The following is a 21,279-nucleotide window of genomic DNA, read 5'->3' on the forward strand; positions in this document are numbered from 1 at the left end:
ATTACATGTGTAATACAGTCGGAGACAGGGACCTTGCTAAGCCAGTGCTGGTCTAAGGCTTGTGGATATTCACCTCATTGTGGTCGATAACTTAAAATACACGTTGTTAACACCCTTCTTCCTTTTACTGTATGGAGCAACAGCTCCGTGTCTCAGTGTGCGATAGATATTGTCCAATGTCATCCGCAGAAACGTGTGTAAACAGTAGTAAGTGTGCCGGAAGTAAGTGTGCACCCTGAGGCAAAACGCGTGCATGTGTGCAAGTGACCGTGCATAGAGTCCATTTGGATATTGAAAAATAATTTTCATAGCAACATCAGAGCCCAAGTACAGTTTGTGTGGAAATAACCATTTCTTTATTGACAAGTTATGTACACAGATTAGCAAAAGAGTGCATGCTACAAATATAGCAACACATAGCATTAACATCTACAATTTCAATAATGTGACAAAACTGATCATCATCACCCATAAATGCTTCAAGCCACCACATTCCAGCAGAGGAATTCACAGAATTTTTGGAAATGACAGCCTCCTGGCTTTTTGCATAAGCTTAATTGATAGAGGTATTTGGTTTTGGCTTCCCTGCACTGTCAATTTATGTCTGGAATACAGAAATACTTTGTTAAATGGTCTGACCAGAATTCAATCCATGTAGCAACCATCAAACCACCTCAGTGGAAGAGCTTCAGAAGCCTGAATATCTAAAGATATTCCTTTCTTTAGAGTGACAATTTTACTCACTGACTCAACACATGCATGCTCAATTGATTAAGTTGTTTTTTTTATATAAATTCAAAAACAGATGGAAGAAAATAACTCTGTGATAAACATGCTGGGTGTTATACACCGGTACATAAAAACTGAGGAACTTTCAATCAAATTAATGAATCAAAGCTCATTATCCACAACCTAGGTCCCAGTATCCCGTCATATGAACGACTACTTGTGTTGTCTGATTTTTTGGAATGAATACTAAAGCACATTTATTTCCAGTATGATATCTGGAAAGCACTGAAAAAAAAGATAAATTGTGTTGATGTTATGTGACAAAAATACAGTATAGCACTCGTTTGAAAAGATGATTTGTGTATATTGCTTCACTCTGTATTATACAGTACACTAGTATTCCATTCCAAACCTAGCCTATATCCTGACATTCAGCTAACAGTCTATAATGATACAACTTAAACTGAGTCACCTTACTTGGGGCAATACAGAGAGCAGTTTAACATAAGCATTCAAAAGATATGCAATATTTAGACAAGACCTGTTAAGGAAGAAACCACATTGATGGTGACAAAAACAGACATTACATTTGGCAAAGTACATCTATTAAACATTTCATTTAGTCCCATATGTGATATGTAAAAGGAACAGGTAGAACATTATTGCAGTGAGGTGCAGAATGGCATCTGTTTAGAAGACTAGAGGGTAACAGGTTCATGACTGATTGCCCATAAGTGTAATTTGATGCATCTCTAAAGTGCTTGTGGCATTTGTGAACAGGACCAGTTCACATTACAGCGGACAATGTTTATAAACAGCTCAATGTTTTTCGCTGAATTAAATGCGGCTCGAATGTGGCGTCTGCCCTGCACTATCTGATAAATCATACACAAACCGCAACAAAATGTTAGAACAACATTTACAGAAAGGCTTGGAGAAACCCACTTGAACTAAATAAAGATAGACTGATCCGTTATGTTGCATTCATAGATATTTATTTATAAAACTTTAAGTAGCCTATTCAGTGCATTACGTTCCATTTCTTGCACTGTACCTGGTCTGGAGCTGCTGAATTGCATTCTGCAACCGATGACAGAAGAGAGACTGAAGAGAGTAAAAGATATAAAACTAAAGACGATGCAACTCGCCTCCACCAACATCACAATTACTTCATGTTGTTTACTGGCAAGCACCTTTCTCAACCGCTTTTTCAGACAGAAATAATTGCAAAAGTGGCACTTGATTACGTATGACATACAGAAGAAAAAAATTCACAATAAGAACAAAATGGCCATAACCTGCTTTCAATCACCTTCAAGATTCATTGGTGAGAGGCAGTGTGTGGAAAATTGCCACATATTTGAGCTATTCAGCTATGAGAGATGTGTCTGATCTTTAACCGTCTTTAGCGTATAATGGTACTCTGTACCCTGCGAATCTCATTCATCAGTGTATTTTGTTTTTTGAATTTTTGTTCCTGATTTGCTGAATACCTTTGTATAGCAAAGTACTTCAAAAATATATAGCTCAATATTTTCTATGTATTTGTTAATAAACAAATCATATCTTCGTACAATGTTAAAGTAATTTTTCAGGCTCGATACAAGCTCTATCGACAGCATTTGTGGCATAATATTGATTACAAAAAAATTATTTTAACTCTGTTTGTATGTCCCTAGTCTATAAAAAATAGCAGCAAAAATCGTGGGTTACTGTTAGGCATTTACAATGGAAGCAAATGGGGCCAGTCTATAAACATTAAAATACTCAAAGTTTCAAAAGTATAGCTACAAGATATAAACAATACATGTGTTAACATGATTTTAGTGTGATAAAATCACTTACTAACCTTATCTGTGTAAAGTTATATCAATATATCAATATTACAACTACGTTACCATTATGCCATAACGGCAATAAACCATGTAACCATTTTTATCACACTAAAATCATGTTAAAACATATAATGTTTACATTTTCTGGCTATACTTTTGAAACAGTGAGTATATTAATGTTTATGGACTGGTCCCATTTACTTCCATTGTGAGTGCCTTACTGAAATTTACTGCAATGTTTTTCTTCTAAAAATCAAGGGATGAGTTGAAACCATTTTCTGTGGTAATTAATATTATGCTACAAATGCTTTTGATGGACCTTAACTTGTATTGAACCTGGAGCACTGCTTTAATTCGTAATTAGGTTTTGAGGCCCAATATTGACGCCATAACCTTCAAAATAGTCTCAAAGTAAACCGTTTTAAGCTAAAGCTTAAAGTAAGGAGTTTTAAGCTGAAATGAAGTCTCTGAGAAATGCTGTAGATATATTGTTGTAATTTTGCCATGAAACATGCACTAATGTGAACATATTAAACTTTGAAACGTTTAACACTGTTGCAATCTCAAGTGCCTTTTTGTCTCAGATTACATAAATATCAATTTGTGTAGCCATCTTTTGTTTAAAGCATAAATAAACCATTCCCATGATTCCTTGTGTATCAAATCCATCTTTGAACTTCAGCATGGTGGGTTAGTCAAAAGTGGCGATTGGCTGACAGCAGGATTGGAGATATGGATTCACTAAGTTCCGTATTTATTAACCACTGAGAGGGTGGAGGTCCACTTTCACTTTTTCTCCGGTGCTGAGCATACCGATGGTGGGGTAAAACCCCCCAACTGGAACCACCACCTCCCTTCTGCCAATAATCTTGCCGTTTCGGGTGAAGAACACCTAGATGAGCACAAAGGGGCGACAGTGAGTCAGCAATTCCACAGTCTGAGAGCAAAAAGCAGCAAGAGTGAGTCAGCATTTCCATAGCTACAGGGCTGAGACAGGGTGTTCGACAGTTCAAAACACTGGTGTCTTGCACAGCGGCCAAAACTCTGTTCATCTTGTAGTTATGAATCCTCTAAAGTATACGAAGATAAGTACTCTGCAAACATCTGCTTTGGAGCACCGACAAGGTTTTAGTGTTCTTTTATTTTCCAATAAGCCTTTCCAAAGTGATTGACAGAAATCTCTGCGAGCAAATTAATTTTAAATGTATTTGGGTTTTCCTTTATGCTTGATAAACTTGTTTGATGCTGGTGAACTCAAAGAACTTGACAGCAAACTCATCAATATTCTTGCATAAGTGTGGAAGTGATCACCTTAACTTTTACCCACTAGGCAATGACAAACGGTGCTGTGGTTAAGCCATCGTGTTGAGTCAACGGCCAAAAAGTTCATGATTACAGAGTCACGCAGCCCAATGTTTTGCACAGAAGGCTCTCAATAGCATACCGTCCTGCTCGGAGACCTTGATGCATTATCTTCTGTGAGGACTTGATAAATCATTGGCTTGATAAATGAATTTTAAACCAACTTTAGTGTGTATTAAAAACAACAACCATCAAAAATAATGACGATTAATTTGTCTAGCTGTCAAACAAAGGCTTTGAGGTAACAAGTACAATTTGTGTGTTTGTGGTTTTAACAAAAAAGAACCGTTCTGCATTAATGATATGAAGGATGAAAGGCACACACAAAAATTCATGAAATTATGATTGATCTGTCAGTCAGATATTATAATGAGAAAATGTAGGATAAAACTGCCATCGCTGAGCTATACTTAAAGACAAAAATGTATCCCCAGAAGCTAAATCTGACAAAACCATCCTTTAGGGCTCGTCTAGGGATGTCAAGGTGAAAATGAATTAAGATTTGTTTTCGGAATGCAATGTGTTTTTTTTTTTTGTGGGAAGAGTTGGGTTTGGGGTTAAGGTTAGTCTGCATATGTCAATATGATTAGATTTATTTATCAAACAACAGAAGGTATCGATGGTATGTCTTCATATAGACAGAGTTGGGCTGTAACGGAATACACGTAAAGGCATTACGTATTCAGAATACAAAAACAGTAACTGTATTCAGCCCCCGTTATGTTTTCCAGCACCAGAATTCAGAATACAGTTACTTTATAAAATGTAGTAAGAATAATTTTAGAATACTTCTCTCATAATGACCACAAAATAAGGCATAAAGAAAAAAATTCTTGTCAATCAAGTAAGAAACAAGATTGTTTTTCTGAAGAGTTTTTCTGAACAGTGCAGATGTGTGCTGCAAACACGTCTTCTCGCTCTCTCTTCTTTAAGATCAGCAGCAGGGCGTGCAGTGTTGCCAGAGTTTTATGCGAAATTGGGCTAATTTGAAAACACAATCGTGTGTTAAAATCAAAGAATCGTGGGTTGTGTTTTTGGGATACTTTGAAAATGGACCGCGGTCAACAAAAGGTCTGATGGTAGGCACTAAATAATAAAAAATGCAAGTCTTATTCGTGTATAATGATTCCCGGATTTAATATCTGTCAACCGCACCAGCACATCTTAAATATCAGCGTGCTGTTAGCTGTGCAGCTAAACAGCAGTTATTTCCACAAATATAAAATTTGCGCGCATGATACATTGTTTCTCGCGATTGTTGCTGTATAAATACATTTATGCAGCTGCAGATGCGTCTTCTGTTTAAGGGCGGAGTAAAGATGGATGGCTCTCGATAAGCATTTGGTGAGTCACGTCCACATCAGAAACTTGCAGCACTGTTGAGAAATAGCAGTTATTAACGGCAATAATAGACTAAAATGAATAGGTAAAAAATAAACAGAGAAAGTAGGCATACTGCAAAGACTGAAAGAGGGAAAGGATTGAAGTAGATCAGAGTCCAAACAACGACAGAAAAACCTTGTGTAAATAACTACTGCAAAATTTGTGTCTTATAGATGCATGGGAGGCTATAGTTCAGTGTGACACATATTGTAACATACAGGCATATTAATAGTAGAAAACATTCCCTGTCTTAGGTCAGTTAGGATCACTACTATTTTAAGAATGTGAAATGTCAGATTAATAGTAGAGAGGATTATTTATTTCATCTTTTATTTCTTCCATCACATTCCCAGTGGGTCAGAAGTTTACATACACTCTGTCAGTATTTGGTAGCATTGCCTTTAAATTGTTTAACTTGGGTCAAATGTTTTGGGTAGCCTTCCACAAGCTTCTTACAATAAGTTGCTGGAATTTTGGCCCATTCCTCCAGACAGAACTGGTGTAACTGAGTCAGGTTTGTAGGCCTCCTTGCTCGCACATGCTTTTTCAGATCTGCCCACAAATTTTATATCGGATTGAGGTCAGGCCTTTGTGATGGCATCTCCAATACCTTGACTTTGTTGTCTTTAAGCCATTTTGCCACAACTTTGGAGGTATGCTTGGGGTCACTGTCCATTTGGAAGACCCATTTGTGACCGAGCTTTAACTCCTGGCTGATGTCTTGAGATGTTGCTTCAATATATCCACATAATTTTCCCTCCTCATGATGCCATCTATTTTGTGAAGTGCACCAGTCCCTCCTGCAGAAAAGTACCCCCACAACATGATGCTGCCACCCCCATGCTTCACATTTGGGATGGTGTTCTTCAGCTTGCACGCCTCACCCTTTTTCCTCCAAACATAACGATGGTCATTATGGCCAAACAGACCAGAGGACATTTCTGCAAAAAGTAAGATCTTTGTCCCCATGTGCACTTGCAAACTGTAATCTGGCTTTTTTATGGCGGTTTTGGAGCAGTGGTTTCTTCCTTGCTGAGCAGCCTTTCAGGTTATGTCGTTATTGGACTTGTTTTACTGTGGATATAGATACTTGTCTACCTGTTTCCTCCAGCATCTTCACAAGGTCCTTTGCTGTTGTTCTGGGATTGATTAGCACTTTTCACACCAAACTACGTTCATCACTAGGAGACAGAATGCGTCTCCTTCCTGAGCGGTATGATGGCTGCGTGGTCCCATGGTGCTTATACTTGTGTACTATTGTTTTTACAGATGAACGTGGTACATTCAGGTGTTTGGAAATTGCTCCCAAGGATGAACCAGACTTGTGGAGGTCCACAATTTTTTTTTGATGATGTCAAGCAATGAGGCACTGTGTTTGAAGGCAGGCCTTAAAATACATCCAGAGGTACACCTCCAATTGACTCCAATTAGCCTATCAGAAGCTAATTGGCTAATTGCCTAAAGGCTTGACATAATTTTCTGGAATTTTCAAAGGTGCTTAAAGGCACAGTTAACTTAGTGTATGTAAACTTCTGACCCACTGAAATTGTGATATAGTCAATTAAAAGTGAAACAATCTGTCTGTAAACAATTGTTGGAACAATTACTTGTGCCATGCACAAAGTAGATGTCCTAAACGACTTGCTAAAATTATAGTTTGCTAATATGAAATCTGTGGAGTGGTTAAAAAATTTGTTTTAATGACTTCAACCTATATGTATGTAAACTTCTGACTTCAACTGTATATATATATATATATAACAACAATAAAAACAAAAACAAAGGATGAATAAAAGAATCAAAAGCACCCAAAATAAAATTGTTGGTAATAAAACAGATAATAAATAAAAAAAACTAAATTAATAAATCGGCCTTAATATAGAAATATGCAAGCAAGCCTAGTTAAAAATCATTAATATATTACATTGTTGTCACATGACCTCAATACTTTATGGCATCTAGCTATCGTATCAAAAATAAATACGGTTTATTTGCATTTCTTATCTAATTTTGTGTCAAAATGTATTATTCTTTGTCAGTCCAATCAAATAATGGGTTAAGAAAAAATTATTAAAATATTGTAGTTGACCACAAATTGCCTTCTGTTTGTCTTTTTCCTTCCATAAAGAAAAAAAATTAGTGTCGAACTCCACATCTAATTAAAAAAAAAACTAGCTATTTAGATTAATTTAGATTAGTTAGAAGGGGAGGTGTAGCACCACGATAAGATAATGACATTTCACACTTAATTCCTCCAATTGTGCCTTGCCTTTATTAATATGTATTCTAAAAGTATTCTTGTATTCTGAATAGGCTACTTTTTATTTTATGTATTCGGAATACTTCACTGAATAAATTTAAGAGAGCGTATTCAGTATTCAGCCCAGAATACTTTCTTAAATAATCCGCCCAACCCTGCATATAGGTAGCCAGGTAAATGTGTGTGAGTTCATTTGAGTAAGTTGTTTACCATGACTTTCTGGCCTTCGTGTTCTTGCTCTGGGTCATCTCCCTCTTCCTCATCTTCATCGTTCAAATACATTACGTTTTCAACACGCCCCTGCTTCGGCCGCACATCTGCTGCTTCCCAGTCATCAATTTCATCTGATGAAGAAACTGATTAAGGTACATACACAGCTAAAAACTTGTGCTATGGTCCTAAAAAGCATTGCTTAACTGCGAAACTGATCTAAGTATGTATTTACAATTAATTTGTTTCTTATGAAACTCATTATAACCCACAGAATGCCAATATGAAAAGTAACTAAGCAAGGGTTCTCACCTTCATAGTCCAGCATGTAGTCCCGGGGAAACATAATTCCACAGCCCATGATGTCCCCTTCAAAACAGCGTGGGCCAAACTGGTCTCCAACTCCACTGCCATGGAAGATCTTCCCATCATCTATGAAGCAGATAGGACAGATGAGTTCACATGAGGTTCCTCTTACTGGCAAACCATGTCTGTACTACAAAACACATGAAAATCTATGACTGTTATCAAACAAAATTCTATTTTAATTTAACTGAATGATGAATTTACTGTATTATAGTTGGACAGTCTGGATATTGACTATAATGTAGTATCTGTTGTGATGCCTAAATAAAAAAAACGATATACTCTTTGACAACTGAACATCAATGCAAAAGGTTTTTATAATTAAAGGAAATATTGTATTACAATATCCAGCTCAGAAAGACAAAAGTTCTATGAAGATTTACCATTATTAAAAGTAATTATTTGACCAACAATCTTATGCACCAAATATAATGTCCAAAAAATTATTTAAGTCAATATAATTGTTAAGGGGTCCAAGAGTGCAACAGTCTGGTTCTGGAGGTAAAATTCCCGTTAATGTTTTCCACTGATTATTAGCATGCACAATGAGCCACGTGATAAGATGCACAACTGAGACTTGTCCTCCGCCACCCAGATTGAGGTGAGTAACCGCGCCACCATGAGGACCTACTAAAGTAGTGGGAATTGGACATTCCAAATTGGGAGAAAAGGGGACAAAAAAATTTCAGTGCAGTGATTTGGTCAAGTGAACATCGGGAAGTGTAGAGAAGGGTTTGAAAAGTAGGCGGGGGCTATCGATCGCGGCTCGGCATTGCTTGTGTGTTGATTGCATCATACTTTAGTAATATTCGTAGTAACCATGTTTTTTGGAATAAACCACAGTTTTAATGCAATTAACAATGGTGTTACTACAGTAATATGGTGGTAACATAACCATGGTTAATTTTGTTGTTACTGTAAATTACAACAAAATACCATGGTAAAACTGGTTACTGTAGTAAAACCAAGGTTATTTTTTCTAAGGTAAGGTTAGGATTAAGTTTAGGGGTAGGGGTTAATGTAGTGTGTTGCTGGAAATCTAAATAAACACAACAAACACACTGTAGTGATGCCCATATTGTATGTTAGTATTTCAATATGGGTGCAAATAGTATCTGCCACTATTTGCACTGGGGTGTAAATAGCATATGCGATTATTTGCACCAGGATACAAACAGCAACTGCCTAACTGTAAAGAACCTTTAAAGAAAGACCTATCATGAGCTTCGAGGTTGATAATCGATTGTACTGTATATGCTATTTAAATTGCCAGTGGTGGTGGCGTAGTGGACTAAAGCACTGAACTGGTAAGCAAAAGGTTGTTGGTTCGATCCCCACGGCTACCACCATTGTGTTCTTGAGCAAGGCACTTAACTCCAGGTTGCTCCAGGGGGATTGTCCCTGTAATAAGGGCACTGTAAGTCGCTTTGGATAAATGCGTCTGCCAAATGCATAAATATAAAATGTAAATGTAAATTGTGAAAGAAAATAGAAAATAGTTCATTCCTGGTGAAGAACTACACCACCCAGGATCCTAAAGGGGAAAATCCACCAATCAGAGAATCACAGCAAAAGAGATTGATTACATCATTTGCAATCCTGCATGGGACTGTAGTCTATTCCCTCATTAAAGACCTTAAGTACACAGTCTTGTACTTTTGTCTGATTTTCAAATACTTTTTTGCTTCAAATCAAAATTTGTAATGTTGTGATTCAACTTGGAGCTGGTTGATTTGGTTCACAGCTTAGAACTCTTTTATAAAGTACTTGATGAAATCCCTATAGAAAAAATTAGAAAAATACTTCAAAAACCAAGATGGCTAAAAAAATGGACAGGAACAATTGCGCTCTATAGAGGTAGGATTTGATGGGTGGTATAGAATTTCCTCCATATAGAATTTGGTATAAAACATTAAGAATTTGTAGAGATCTGTATCTCATTATGGGCATTGATGTTGTGGAGATTTGGGGAAGAACTCAAAAGTGAGTTGTCAAACAATCTCGTAATTGTCCTGCAATTAAATGGTTACAGAGAGGATTTAGATACATCTTTTGAGCTGCCCCAGATATAGCCTTGGACTAAGTAATGGAGTTTAAAAGTCCAAAAGTAGGTCGGAAAGAATTTTAGGATACGGCATGTACTTTTCGTCAGAAGCATCACTTTTAAGACCTGATGTGAACCCGAACAGCTCCACACTAGCTCTGCATTCCTTGCACATTTGCTTTTAATGATCCAAAGATGTTGTACACTCTTTATCCAAAACCTGACAAGATGAAACGGAGAAAAGCTCTCGTGCTTCTCAAAGTTTCTCGAAAGCAAAAACAAGTATAAGCTCTCCGTATTTGAGCAGACAACAAAACAAAAGATGCCAAGAAAGAGACAACAATAAAAAACAAGTAAAAGAAAAACATGGCAAGGTAGCCTGCAGACAAAAATGCTATTGCAGTGCGTGGCTGGTAAATATTTGTAGAGTTGTCATGGGACCCGTTCCCGGCTCAGGATACCATTTAAACAATCCCTATCTGAACACTCGGAGGGAGATGAAGACACTGTATCATTATGATTCCCATGTGGGCCCCGGTCCCAACACCACACTTTTTGCAAACACTGGGAGAGGAAGGCGACTAAAAATAGACTCTGGGGCTTGGGCGCACTCTCTCAACGGGCCTGCTGGAGAGGTTTCAGGTCCATTGGCACCTAAGCTGACACGAAATTGTACAGAGAGTGCAGAGAGGTTTTTCCTCAAATGACAGCTTTTCTCAGAGTCCCGCTTGGGAAAAGACTAGGAATGATCGCGTTGACTTGATCGCTTCTGCAAACAAGCAGGGCGCTTTATGAACATTGGGGCTAAGTATGGAAAATCTATTTGGTTGTTCATATCATCAACAAGTATCTCTGTTTAAAGTAACCTAAACAGGGAAAGGGTCAGGCACCCCACTTCCACAATTACCATATCTGACAGAGTATGTTGACTCTGCCAACAATTTTGACCCACTTGGCTTGGTTAGCTGATGCATTAAGGAAGAAAGTGGGGGAGCACTGGCATACCCTGATCGCATAAGCTTTGACGATCAAGTTTTTACTGCCACAAGTCTTCAGTTCCAAATTGCAAGACTGGTTACTCTGTTTATCCCAAACAAATTTATTATGCTGTCCAACTTCGTTTCTCCGACAAATTGAGATACAAATAGCACAGCTGTCCTTGGCTATAATGTGAGTGAAGACACTGATCCCAGAGCAACATATCAATGCCCCTGGCAGTGGCCTTACGTGTCTCTTCGGATGACTCACAGGATTATGAGTCATAGATGTGGGACTCATATAGATCAGGGTAGGACAATGAATCATGCACCCCCTTACCTGACCTGCGTCTGACTCAATGCCAAAACCTCCATCAGCAAGTGCCGCAATGAGGCGCAGAAAAGACATTCAGCATCGCACAAGCCGACAACAGAGTCTGACACTCCTCAAACAGCAATAAACGGCACCACCCTGTTGTGAGTGATGATAAGAAGTCTTCACAATTGGGAAGACAACAAGGCAATACAAGGACACTGTGAATTCACTAGGAAATAAATGCAATCTTCCATCACTTCACTGGGTGATTATGGGTGTCATCATCAGAGTGCTCACTTTGAGGTCTGGCTTAATTTACAGCTCAGACAAATTGTGGAAAACCTAAAACAATCAATGCCCCAGCTAACAAATAAGATTTACGAGTGGAGTTGAGGTGTGCAAATTTTTTGTGGCATCACCATCGTTGCAGCCAAACCTCATGAACCCAAATGACCCGCCATCAGTGGTAGAGGCGTAACTTTACCACATTACTCTACATCCCTTGACGTGATGCATTTTTGATCGCTGCCTCAAATGGACAGACATAAAACGGCTTTCAGTTGTTTGGAAATATGTATTTCAATGTTTCGCCAGCTGAATGATCAACACCAATTTAAACTAGACAGACAGACAGACAGACAGACAGACATAGCAGCTTAAGACTGGATTAAACTACATGACTTAAACGCCTCAATTTTCAGTCAGCTGAAGTTGGTGCTAGTCGGGGATAGTTGGCTATAGTCTGCAGATTTTGAGAAAGTTGGGAGTCGGAGAAAATCGTGCAGTGTTTGATGGGTACAAACTCTGATTTCTTACCCTACGACTATAATTCATAAAGTCAGTAAGTGTATGATGCCTATTTAAAAAATCTGTTCACTGTAATTGTGTAGTATAATCCGGCCGTTTAGGGTTTTGTGTGCTTACATTTGAATGTTTTAATAGTTAGAGACTGAAATCACGAACATTTAGTTTCATGTCACGTCCATACTAATCCGTTTTCGTTTGATAACTAATTTTTAGTTTTCTGATTTCATAGTTTTCCAAAATATGGGGACATGGAGAGCATTCTCAAAAGATTATGTTTTTGTGTGTGGGGGGGGTGGGGGGTAGTAGTTTTAGTGTGGATGAGAGGCATAAATGTAGTGAAATCAATGCATTTTTAAAGAAAACATATTAGTGTGGATGTAGCCAACGTGTTTTTAGCAAGTCAGTCCACTCGGCAGCCATCTTTGAAATGCTCCCAGGCAGCTATTTTTCTATGTAAACAAGCGGCATAAAAGTGCAGCTCCTATCTACTTGAATAGGGAAAGACTGAAATCTTCAAAATGGTTGGTCAAGATTACGATCAAAGAACATATTTCAAATCAGCAGTACAATCTGACAACACTGGTATCATAAATTGTGCTTCTTCACCTCAGCTTATGCTAAAATTTTTCCGGCTTGTGTAGCTAATGCGCATGTGTGTCCTCGAGTTGATTGACAAGCAATCCCTGTATCTAAAAGCTGATTGGCTCTTTTACCTGTAAGGCAGGACCCTTCTAAATCTGTTGACCACTGGGTGTTCCAGTTTCTCCCATTCATTTTTATAGAAGTGGCACATCGCTGCTAAATAGTCTTTGACGTAGCCTCAGACTTTTGGCTTATTTGAACATTTTGCCAATTTAAGTCTTTGGGATTTTGACCATTTTTGATCGTTGACTGTAGAAAAAATGTAATTCTGATCACTCAGAAAAGATACAGCACACTAAGGCCATGTCCACACTAACACATTTCCATTTGAAAACACATTGATTTTGCTAAGTTTATATCCTTAATACATACTGGAATGGTGTTTTCCTCCACTGAAAATAAATACTTCGAAGAGACTCTCCATGAATGCATACTTTGGAAAACAATGACATTAGGTACTGTAACTGAAAGCAGTTTTCAAACAGAAACGGATCCACACTATTGCCACATCCACACTAATAAGTTTTAGTTTGATAATGACTATTCATTTCACTTCATTTATGCCTCACATCCACACTAGAACTCCACCTCCACATTTTCCTCCACCGAAAAAACAGAGCGCTCCTTACTTCTATCCCTCACAGCTTAATTTTTATTACCGTAAAAAATTTAATATACCGCTTTTCTGACTAAGGACCATAGGCTCTGAGTCACCAAGGAACCATATTGTTTCATTCAGGGTGACTAATCTGCTATGTGGTGTGGCATAGGGGCATGGAGGTGAGGTTGAGTGTAAAGATTGCAATCTTTACATTGAACAGTTGTACAACCTTATCCGACATCGACTTCCTCTGAGCTGCTCTGAAAGATAGAACCTGTGGAGTGAGATAGTTCTATTCATTCTCAAGAGGATCTGCTTCTAATCAACATGGTCATCTCATCTCCACAATCAGGTCCCAGCCCCTCAACACACTACAGAGATGCAAAAAGAAGATAGAGAGGAGCCAAATAACAAAGCTTAAAAAAATCACCACCTGGAGGAATTTAGGATAATCCATGCATAACCACAGTGATAGGAATACAACCAGAGATGATAAAATGAAAAAAAAAAAAACTTTATGTAAACAGGATCTGGTTGTGTGGAATCATTTATAAAAATATAATTTTATGTGGAACTACATTTTTAAATATTCTGTATTTATGCATTGATAGGGTTAGGGGTTTTGAAAAATCCCATGACAAAATTCCATTTTATTGAGGGCATGGCAATATTTGCATACTTGACTCCAACCTTTATAAGCAACTGAGCTCTATGGAAATGAGGAAGCATTAGAACTCACCAGCATGATATGCAACAGAACCTCGACTCCAGCCCGGATGTCTGTTCTTTGGATAATCCTGAGAAAGGAAATGTAATACGAAAAAATAAGATCCATATTCTAATAATTACATATGCATTAGAAAACAGCCAGGCTTTATAGACACTAATGTGTCCCACAAAGTTTTATATATATATATATATATATATATATATATATATATATATATATATATATATATATACATAAACAATTACAGCATCACAGTTGACTGTTTTGGGTTATAAAGAAATTTATTGTGAGGGTTGTCACATAGCTACAAAGGTTACATTTTTTGTGTACAGATACACCAAGCCAGCAAAAACATGAATAGTGGACAATATTTGGATAAGATCTGAAAAAGACTGAGTTAACTACCTTGGAAAAATGCTTTTGTATTTCTCTGTTTACTCTTAAAGAGACTATTAAAGGCCATTAACGTCTAGTCATAGCGAACAATGTCCTTAGACTTTATTTGAAGTATGAATATAAAATGCATTATAAAGGTATATCATATATATGACAATGATCTATTTTTTCTTTTGATTTTGAGCTGAAATATGATGCGTTCATAATGCCTTGTATAACAAACTTGTACTCAGTTGTAAATTGTTGTGAATAATTGTCACAATTATAACTGACATCTTCAGTTACACCTGTAATGAGTATAATTAATTGAAATGCATGAGCAACAAACAATTTCAAGTGTTGTCAAGAGTTATAGTGCATTGTACTCTTTAAAAGTATACGACTAGGCAAGTATAATAATGTATTATAACTGTAATTACAATGAATTTCAAGATAATCCATGATAATGCATATTTTCTAATGATAATGCTCATTTTCTTAATACCTTAAGAAAATGAGTTACTTTATGATGAGTTACACATACAGGCTTCAAGTAAAGTATTACAAAATTGTCCTTAATTCCTAAAATAATTTCTTCCTGAAGTCAATAGAGAGAATGTTGCTAAAAAAGAGAGAGACAAATGCAATGTTCATTGCACTCTTCCTCAGAGTTGGAGTCTTGGTCTCAAGACCTCTTGAAACCATATAAAACGCGGACTTGGTATGGATCTGGGTCTCGTTACCCAGTGTCTTGGTCTGGTCTCAGCTTATGGTCTTAGTCAAAACCGCAGTGTATTACCAGTGCACTAAATGTGATAATTATTTCAACCACTGGTGTGGCATCTTCACCATTACTGAGAATTTGCAAGTACTTCTGCCTCTGTGTCATCATGCATGTTTCGACAAGCACTCGCTCATCAGATTAATGTAAATGCAAGAACTATGGTCCAACACACAAAGCAATCATTAGTGATTTATGGTTATAACTGCCATGTAGAGTCCATGACTTTACTTGTGGTAGCCACGGGACCCAATAAGCTTGTTACGTTGTGGGAGTTGTTGGCGGGAGTAGGGCTGCACGATTATGACTAAAATCATAACTGAAGATTATTTCCCCTGATACTGTAATCACTATTAATAATATTAATATAAATTTATTGCATGCGTCTTATTTATGTAGCTACACATCCCAAACAAGCTGAGAACTGTTCCTGAATTAGTTCATTGCTGTTCTATGCATCAGTAAATCAAGACAGTGACTAAACAGTCAAATTTATATTGTTCCTCTTAGCAGCATGAAAAACAACTGTTATTCAAACTGTGATTAAATACAGAAAGCAAGCAAAGAACACTCCCTTTATAATCACTGAAGCTGTCAATCACTTCAGTTCAGCATGAGTGAACTCACTGACTGAGTACTACACTCTTGCCAAAACTCCTGTTATACTGTAATCAATGAAGCTGTCTACACTGCACAATACATTTCTAATTTATATCATTTCTACACCTTGTTGTTTATAATGAGATCATTCGTGAGAGAGCAGCAGCAGAACTCAGTCTGTGAGCGCGTGCTGAGCGGATTTCTCCTGCGCCGGTGACTTAAACTTAAACACCTCTGATTGGCCGTTGCGTTCATGTGCTCAACAGACATGTCTGTGATGTTGAAAAATAAATATTGTTATTTTGTTATATTAATAATGCATATGGAGCACAATTCTCAGTTACCCATGGTTTTGGGAAGTTGACTTATTTCTGCAAATCAATTCTTTCAAGCTGTTGTTTTCAATGTCTTTATTTATTTCAATCAAATATGTACACTACAGTCTTCAAAGACAAAGAACAACTGGCTCTAACAAGGACAGAAAGAGATGTGGAAGTCCAGATGTACAACTAAACAAGAGGATAATTACATCAGAGTCTCTAGTTTGAGAAATAGATGCCTCACATGTCCTCAGCTGACAGCTTCATTGAATTCTACCTGCTCAACACCAGTTTCATGTACAACAGTAAAGAGAAGACTCAGGGGTGCAGGCCTTATGGGAAGAATTGCAAAGAAAAAGCCACTTTTGAAACAGAAAAACACAAAGCAAATGTTAGAGTGGGCAAAGAAACACAGACATTGGACAACAGATAATTGGAAAAGAGTGTTATGGATCTTAACCACATTGAGCTTTTGTGGGATCAGCTAGACTGTAAGGTGTGTGAGAAGTGCCCGACAAGACAGCCACATCTATGGCAAGTGCTACAGGAAGTGTGGGGTGAAATGTCACCCGAGTATCTGGACAAACTGACAGCTAGAATGCCAAGGATCTGCAAAGCTGTCGTTGCTGCACGTGGAGGATTTTTTAATGAAAACTCTTTGAAGTAGTTTAAGAAGTTTTGAACATTTTTTTCAAATTGTAATAGTAAAGTCTGTACATTATTCCAAACTTTTGGCCACCAATGTAAGTACTTCTAAGAATACATTAAGATCCGATTGGATAAACTGAAATTGTATTATTTAATTAACAAACTATTAGCATTCCTTTAGGAATTTTTTTCTTCTTTTTAAAAATGATGCCTGCAATAAAGAGCCATATATGACACTTTTTGTTTTTTACTTTTATTAGCTTTGTGACACCTGAGGGTGAGGTAGTGGGGAAATAAAAGGAATGGGATTACATGCAGTGAAAATCAGACCAATGTCATGCAGCCTAGGAGCTACATCTTCAGTACTGTCCACTAACCAATTCAATTTACTTCACTTTAGATGTATTATTTACATAGCTAGGCATTTGGGTTACGAAGACATCTTGTAAAACTGGACTGTTTTCTCTATATATAAGTCAGAAGTTTACATACACTTCTTAAAGTCATTAAAACACATTTTTTAACCACTCCATGGATGTAATATTAGCAAACTATAGTTTTGGCAAGTCATTTAGGACATCTATTTTGTGCATGACACGAGACATTTTTCCAACAATTGTTTACAGACAGATTGTTTCACTTTTAATTGACTATATCACAAATCCAGTGGGTCAGAAGTTTACACACACCAAGTTAACTGTGCCTTTAAGCAGCTTGGAAAATTCCAGAAAATTATGTCAAGCCTTTAGACAGTTAGCCAATTAGCTTCTGATATGAGGTGTACTGAATTGGAGGTGTACCTGTGGATGTATTTTAAGGCCTACTTTCAAACTAAGTGCATCTTTGCTTGACATCATGGGAAAATCAAAAGAAATCAGCCATGACCTCAGAAAAAAAATTGTGGACCTCCACAAGTCTGGTTCATCCTTGGGGCAATTTCCAAACACCTGAATGTACCACATTCATCTGTACAAACAATAGTATGCAAGTATAAACACCATGGGACCATACAGCCATCATACCACTCAGGAAGGAGACACATTCTGTCTCCTAGAGATGAATGTAGTTTGATGCGAAAAGTGCAAATCAATCCCAGAACAACAGCAAACGACCTTGTGAAGATGATGGAGGAAACAGGTAGACAAGTATCTATACCCACAGTAAAATGAGTCCTACATCGACATAACCTGAAAAGCTGCTCAGCAAGGAAGAAGCCACTGCACCAAAACCGCCATAAAAAGCCAGACTACAATTTGCAAGTGCACATGGGGACAAAGATCTTACTTTTTGGTGAAATGTCCTCTGGTCTGATGAAACAAAACTAGAACTGTTTGGCCATAATGACCATCGTTATGTTTAGAGGAAAAAGGGTGAGGCTTGCAAGCTGAAGAACACCATCCCAACCGTGAAGCATGGGGGTGGCAGCATCATGTTGTGGGGTGCTTTGTTGCAGGAGGGACTGGTGCACTTCACAAAATAGATGGCATCATGAGGAAGGAAAATTATGTGGATATATTGAAGCAACATCTCAAGACATCAGCCAGGAAGTTAAAGCTCATCACAAATGGGTCTTCCAAATGGACAATGACCCCAAGCATACCTCCAAAGTTGTGGCAAAATGGCTTGAGGACAACAAAGTCAAGGTATTGGAGTGGCCATCACAAAGGCCTGACCTCAATCCGATGTGGGCAGAACTGAAAAAGCGTGTGCGAGCAAGGAGGTCTACAAACTCCATTACACCAGTTCTGTCTGGAAGAATGGGCCAAAATTCCAGCAACTTATTGTGAGAAGCTTGTGGAAGGCTACCCAAAACGTTTGATCCAAATTAAACAATTTAAAGGCAATGCTACCAAATACTAACAAAGTGTATGTAAACTTCTGACCCACTGGGAATGTGATGAAAGAAATAAAAGCTGAAATAAATCATTCTCTACTATTAATCTGACATTTCACACCCTTAAAATAAAGTGATCCTAACTGACCTAAGACAGGGAAAGTTTTCTAGGATTAAATGTCAGGAATTGTGAAAAACGGAGTTTAAATGTATTTGGCTAAGGTGTATGTAAACTTCTGAATTCAACCGTAGCTGTCTGGAAAATGTCAGAGCCTGCAGTGGTAAAATTTGCATTTTAAACTTTAAAGAAGATTCTTCAAAAATAAATTCAGATTCTTGGTTCATTAAAATTTACTGCCAAGTTCTTGGACCGACAGGTCTGGTACTTGGTCTTGGGAAAAGGTCTTGGTCTGGATCTGGGTCTCGAGGGGTCTAGTCTTGGTCTGGATCTGGGTCTCAAGGGGTCTAGTCTTTGTCTGGATCTTAGGGGTTCTGGTATTGGTCTGGGAGGGTCTGGTCTTGACTAAACCTCTGCTCTTCCTTGAAGCAAATGCTCTAGTACCAACAACATGTCCAGGCATTTTTGTCTTTGGGATTACACAGATCTGTGTTTGTTAAGGCTGAAAGAGGGATGTGGCTTAGGCCAGTGTTAAGGCCTGAGTATACTTCGGTCATTCGTGTTGCTGACACAGTATGTGTGCCGCAAATTTTATCATCAGCACAGTCCGCGCAGCCAGATTTTCTCAACCGGGAACGCGGTCATCATCTGTGCGCATCGTTGCCGCATACAGCAGAAATTTAAGGTACTGAAAGAGTATCACAAAGCGGTCATAGTTCGCATGCGTTGAACGTGTCTGTCTGCACTCGGGGTCAATGTAGTATACTCAGGAAAGCAACGTGGTCGACCGGGCACGATCAGATCTGGAATGCGGTCAACTGAAGTATATCCAAGCCTTTAGGGTTCAAGTTAAGATCTTTAGATCTGTGTATCCAAGTAGGACAAGGTGGAAACAGGGATTGAGGACTTACTGATTTATGATCCAAGTGTGAACCACAAAACACCGTTCTAAGAAAGTAAGATGATTGTGATGAGGAGGGCGCGGTAGGGCCGTGATGGTGCACGCCTGGCGATAAGTTGCCCCAATCAGCAGGAGAGAGAGATAAGGAGGAGCCAGAGACACGAGAGGGAGAGAGAGAGACGCACACAGCAGTGTTTGTGTGCGCGCACGTGTTTTTGGTTATGCTGAAAAGCAGTTTTATGTCTGTGTTTTGTTTATTAAAAGTCTTTTTGGTTGAAAACCCAGATCCCGCTTCCTCCTTTATGATGAACAAGAGACCTGTCTACCACAGTCGTGCCGAAACCCGGGATTGGAGGAAGACGTGCCATCAGAGAGCCCTCGCTGCCGACGGAGGATCATGACGCCGAGGATACATGATCTGGTGGTACTGGAGCGGTTCACCAGGAGGCGGAGGAGCCCGCTGCTGTCCACCAGGAGGCGGAGGAGCCCGCTGCCATCCGCCAGGAGGAGGAGGAGCCACTGCCATCCGTTAGGAGGCGAAGGAGCACACTGCCGTCTGCCAGGAGGTGAAGGAGCCCACTGCTGTCCGGCAGTATCCCAAAATTAAATGATCTACTACAGTCTCTCCCCTTAGAAGTTCCTCTTTCTTATTTTAAACAATTTGATAGAATATCTAAGTCCTTTATTTGGAATGGTAAACAACCTTGGTTGCATGTCAGTAAGTTACATAGACCAATTGACAAATAAGGTTTAGGCCTCCCTCCATACATTTTTTATTACTATGCTTTTAATCTTAGACACTTGGCCCATTGGTCTCTTCCATCTGAGAGAGCCCCTCCCTGGTCCTACATTGAACAAGTGTCCTTGCCCCAATCTAGCCATTGCAAAGTCTTTCTATCAAACTGCCTGGAGAAGTAAAAATGCATCCCATTCAATTTTCATATTTACATTAATGTTTTCTCAAGCATATGGCTGAACCCCAAATTGTGTATTACCAAGTCCCCCTATTGCTGGAAAGAATGGATTGAGAGGGGTGTTGCTACACTTGGCGACCTTTATGAAAACAGAGCTTTGAGATCATTTGAAAATATAACAGCAATTTGGGATTTCTAGGTCTCATTTTTTCAGGTATTTACAGTTGCGCTATTTACTTTGTTCTACTATAGTGGCAGTACACAGCCCCCTAAAGCTGCAGACACCCTCTGTATGGTGCTCACAGCCTTTGGAAAGGGGCATGGAGCTTCAGTGTATTATTCCTCATTGATTCAAAGTCTTGGTGATGGGGCCTTAACAGCTCTAAAGAGGTTATGGGAAAGAGATTTGAACTTAGTATTGGACAATGGGGAGTGTGGAAGAATTTTAAAAAAATGTAAAACTATGTTTAGGGATGCAAGGGTATGCCTTATTTAGTTTAAGATTTTTTTGATTGTTTAGGCTTGG

The 21,279-nt window shown here is 38.4% G+C and overlaps 1 protein-coding gene across 2 annotated transcripts in view; it reads right to left on the minus strand.

Moving 5' to 3' along the window:
- Positions 1-338: 338 nt before the first annotated feature.
- The window catches only part of LOC127419496 (SPRY domain-containing protein 3-like), an 82,130-nt gene continuing 61,189 nt past the window's right edge, over positions 339-21,279 (minus strand). For both annotated transcript variants that reach the window (XM_051660928.1, XM_051660929.1), the window contains exons 8-11: positions 14,272-14,329; positions 8,092-8,211; positions 7,780-7,913; positions 339-3,456 (exon numbers count right to left, since the gene is read on the minus strand). In XM_051660928.1, the coding sequence (XP_051516888.1) occupies positions 3,322-3,456; positions 7,780-7,913; positions 8,092-8,211; positions 14,272-14,329 (447 nt within the window). In that variant the 3' untranslated portion in view covers positions 339-3,321. The remainder of the gene's footprint in view (positions 3,457-7,779; positions 7,914-8,091; positions 8,212-14,271; positions 14,330-21,279) is intronic.

This window comes from Myxocyprinus asiaticus, chromosome 28 (genome assembly GCF_019703515.2).
Source record: "Myxocyprinus asiaticus isolate MX2 ecotype Aquarium Trade chromosome 28, UBuf_Myxa_2, whole genome shotgun sequence".
NCBI lineage: Eukaryota > Metazoa > Chordata > Actinopteri > Cypriniformes > Catostomidae > Myxocyprinus > Myxocyprinus asiaticus.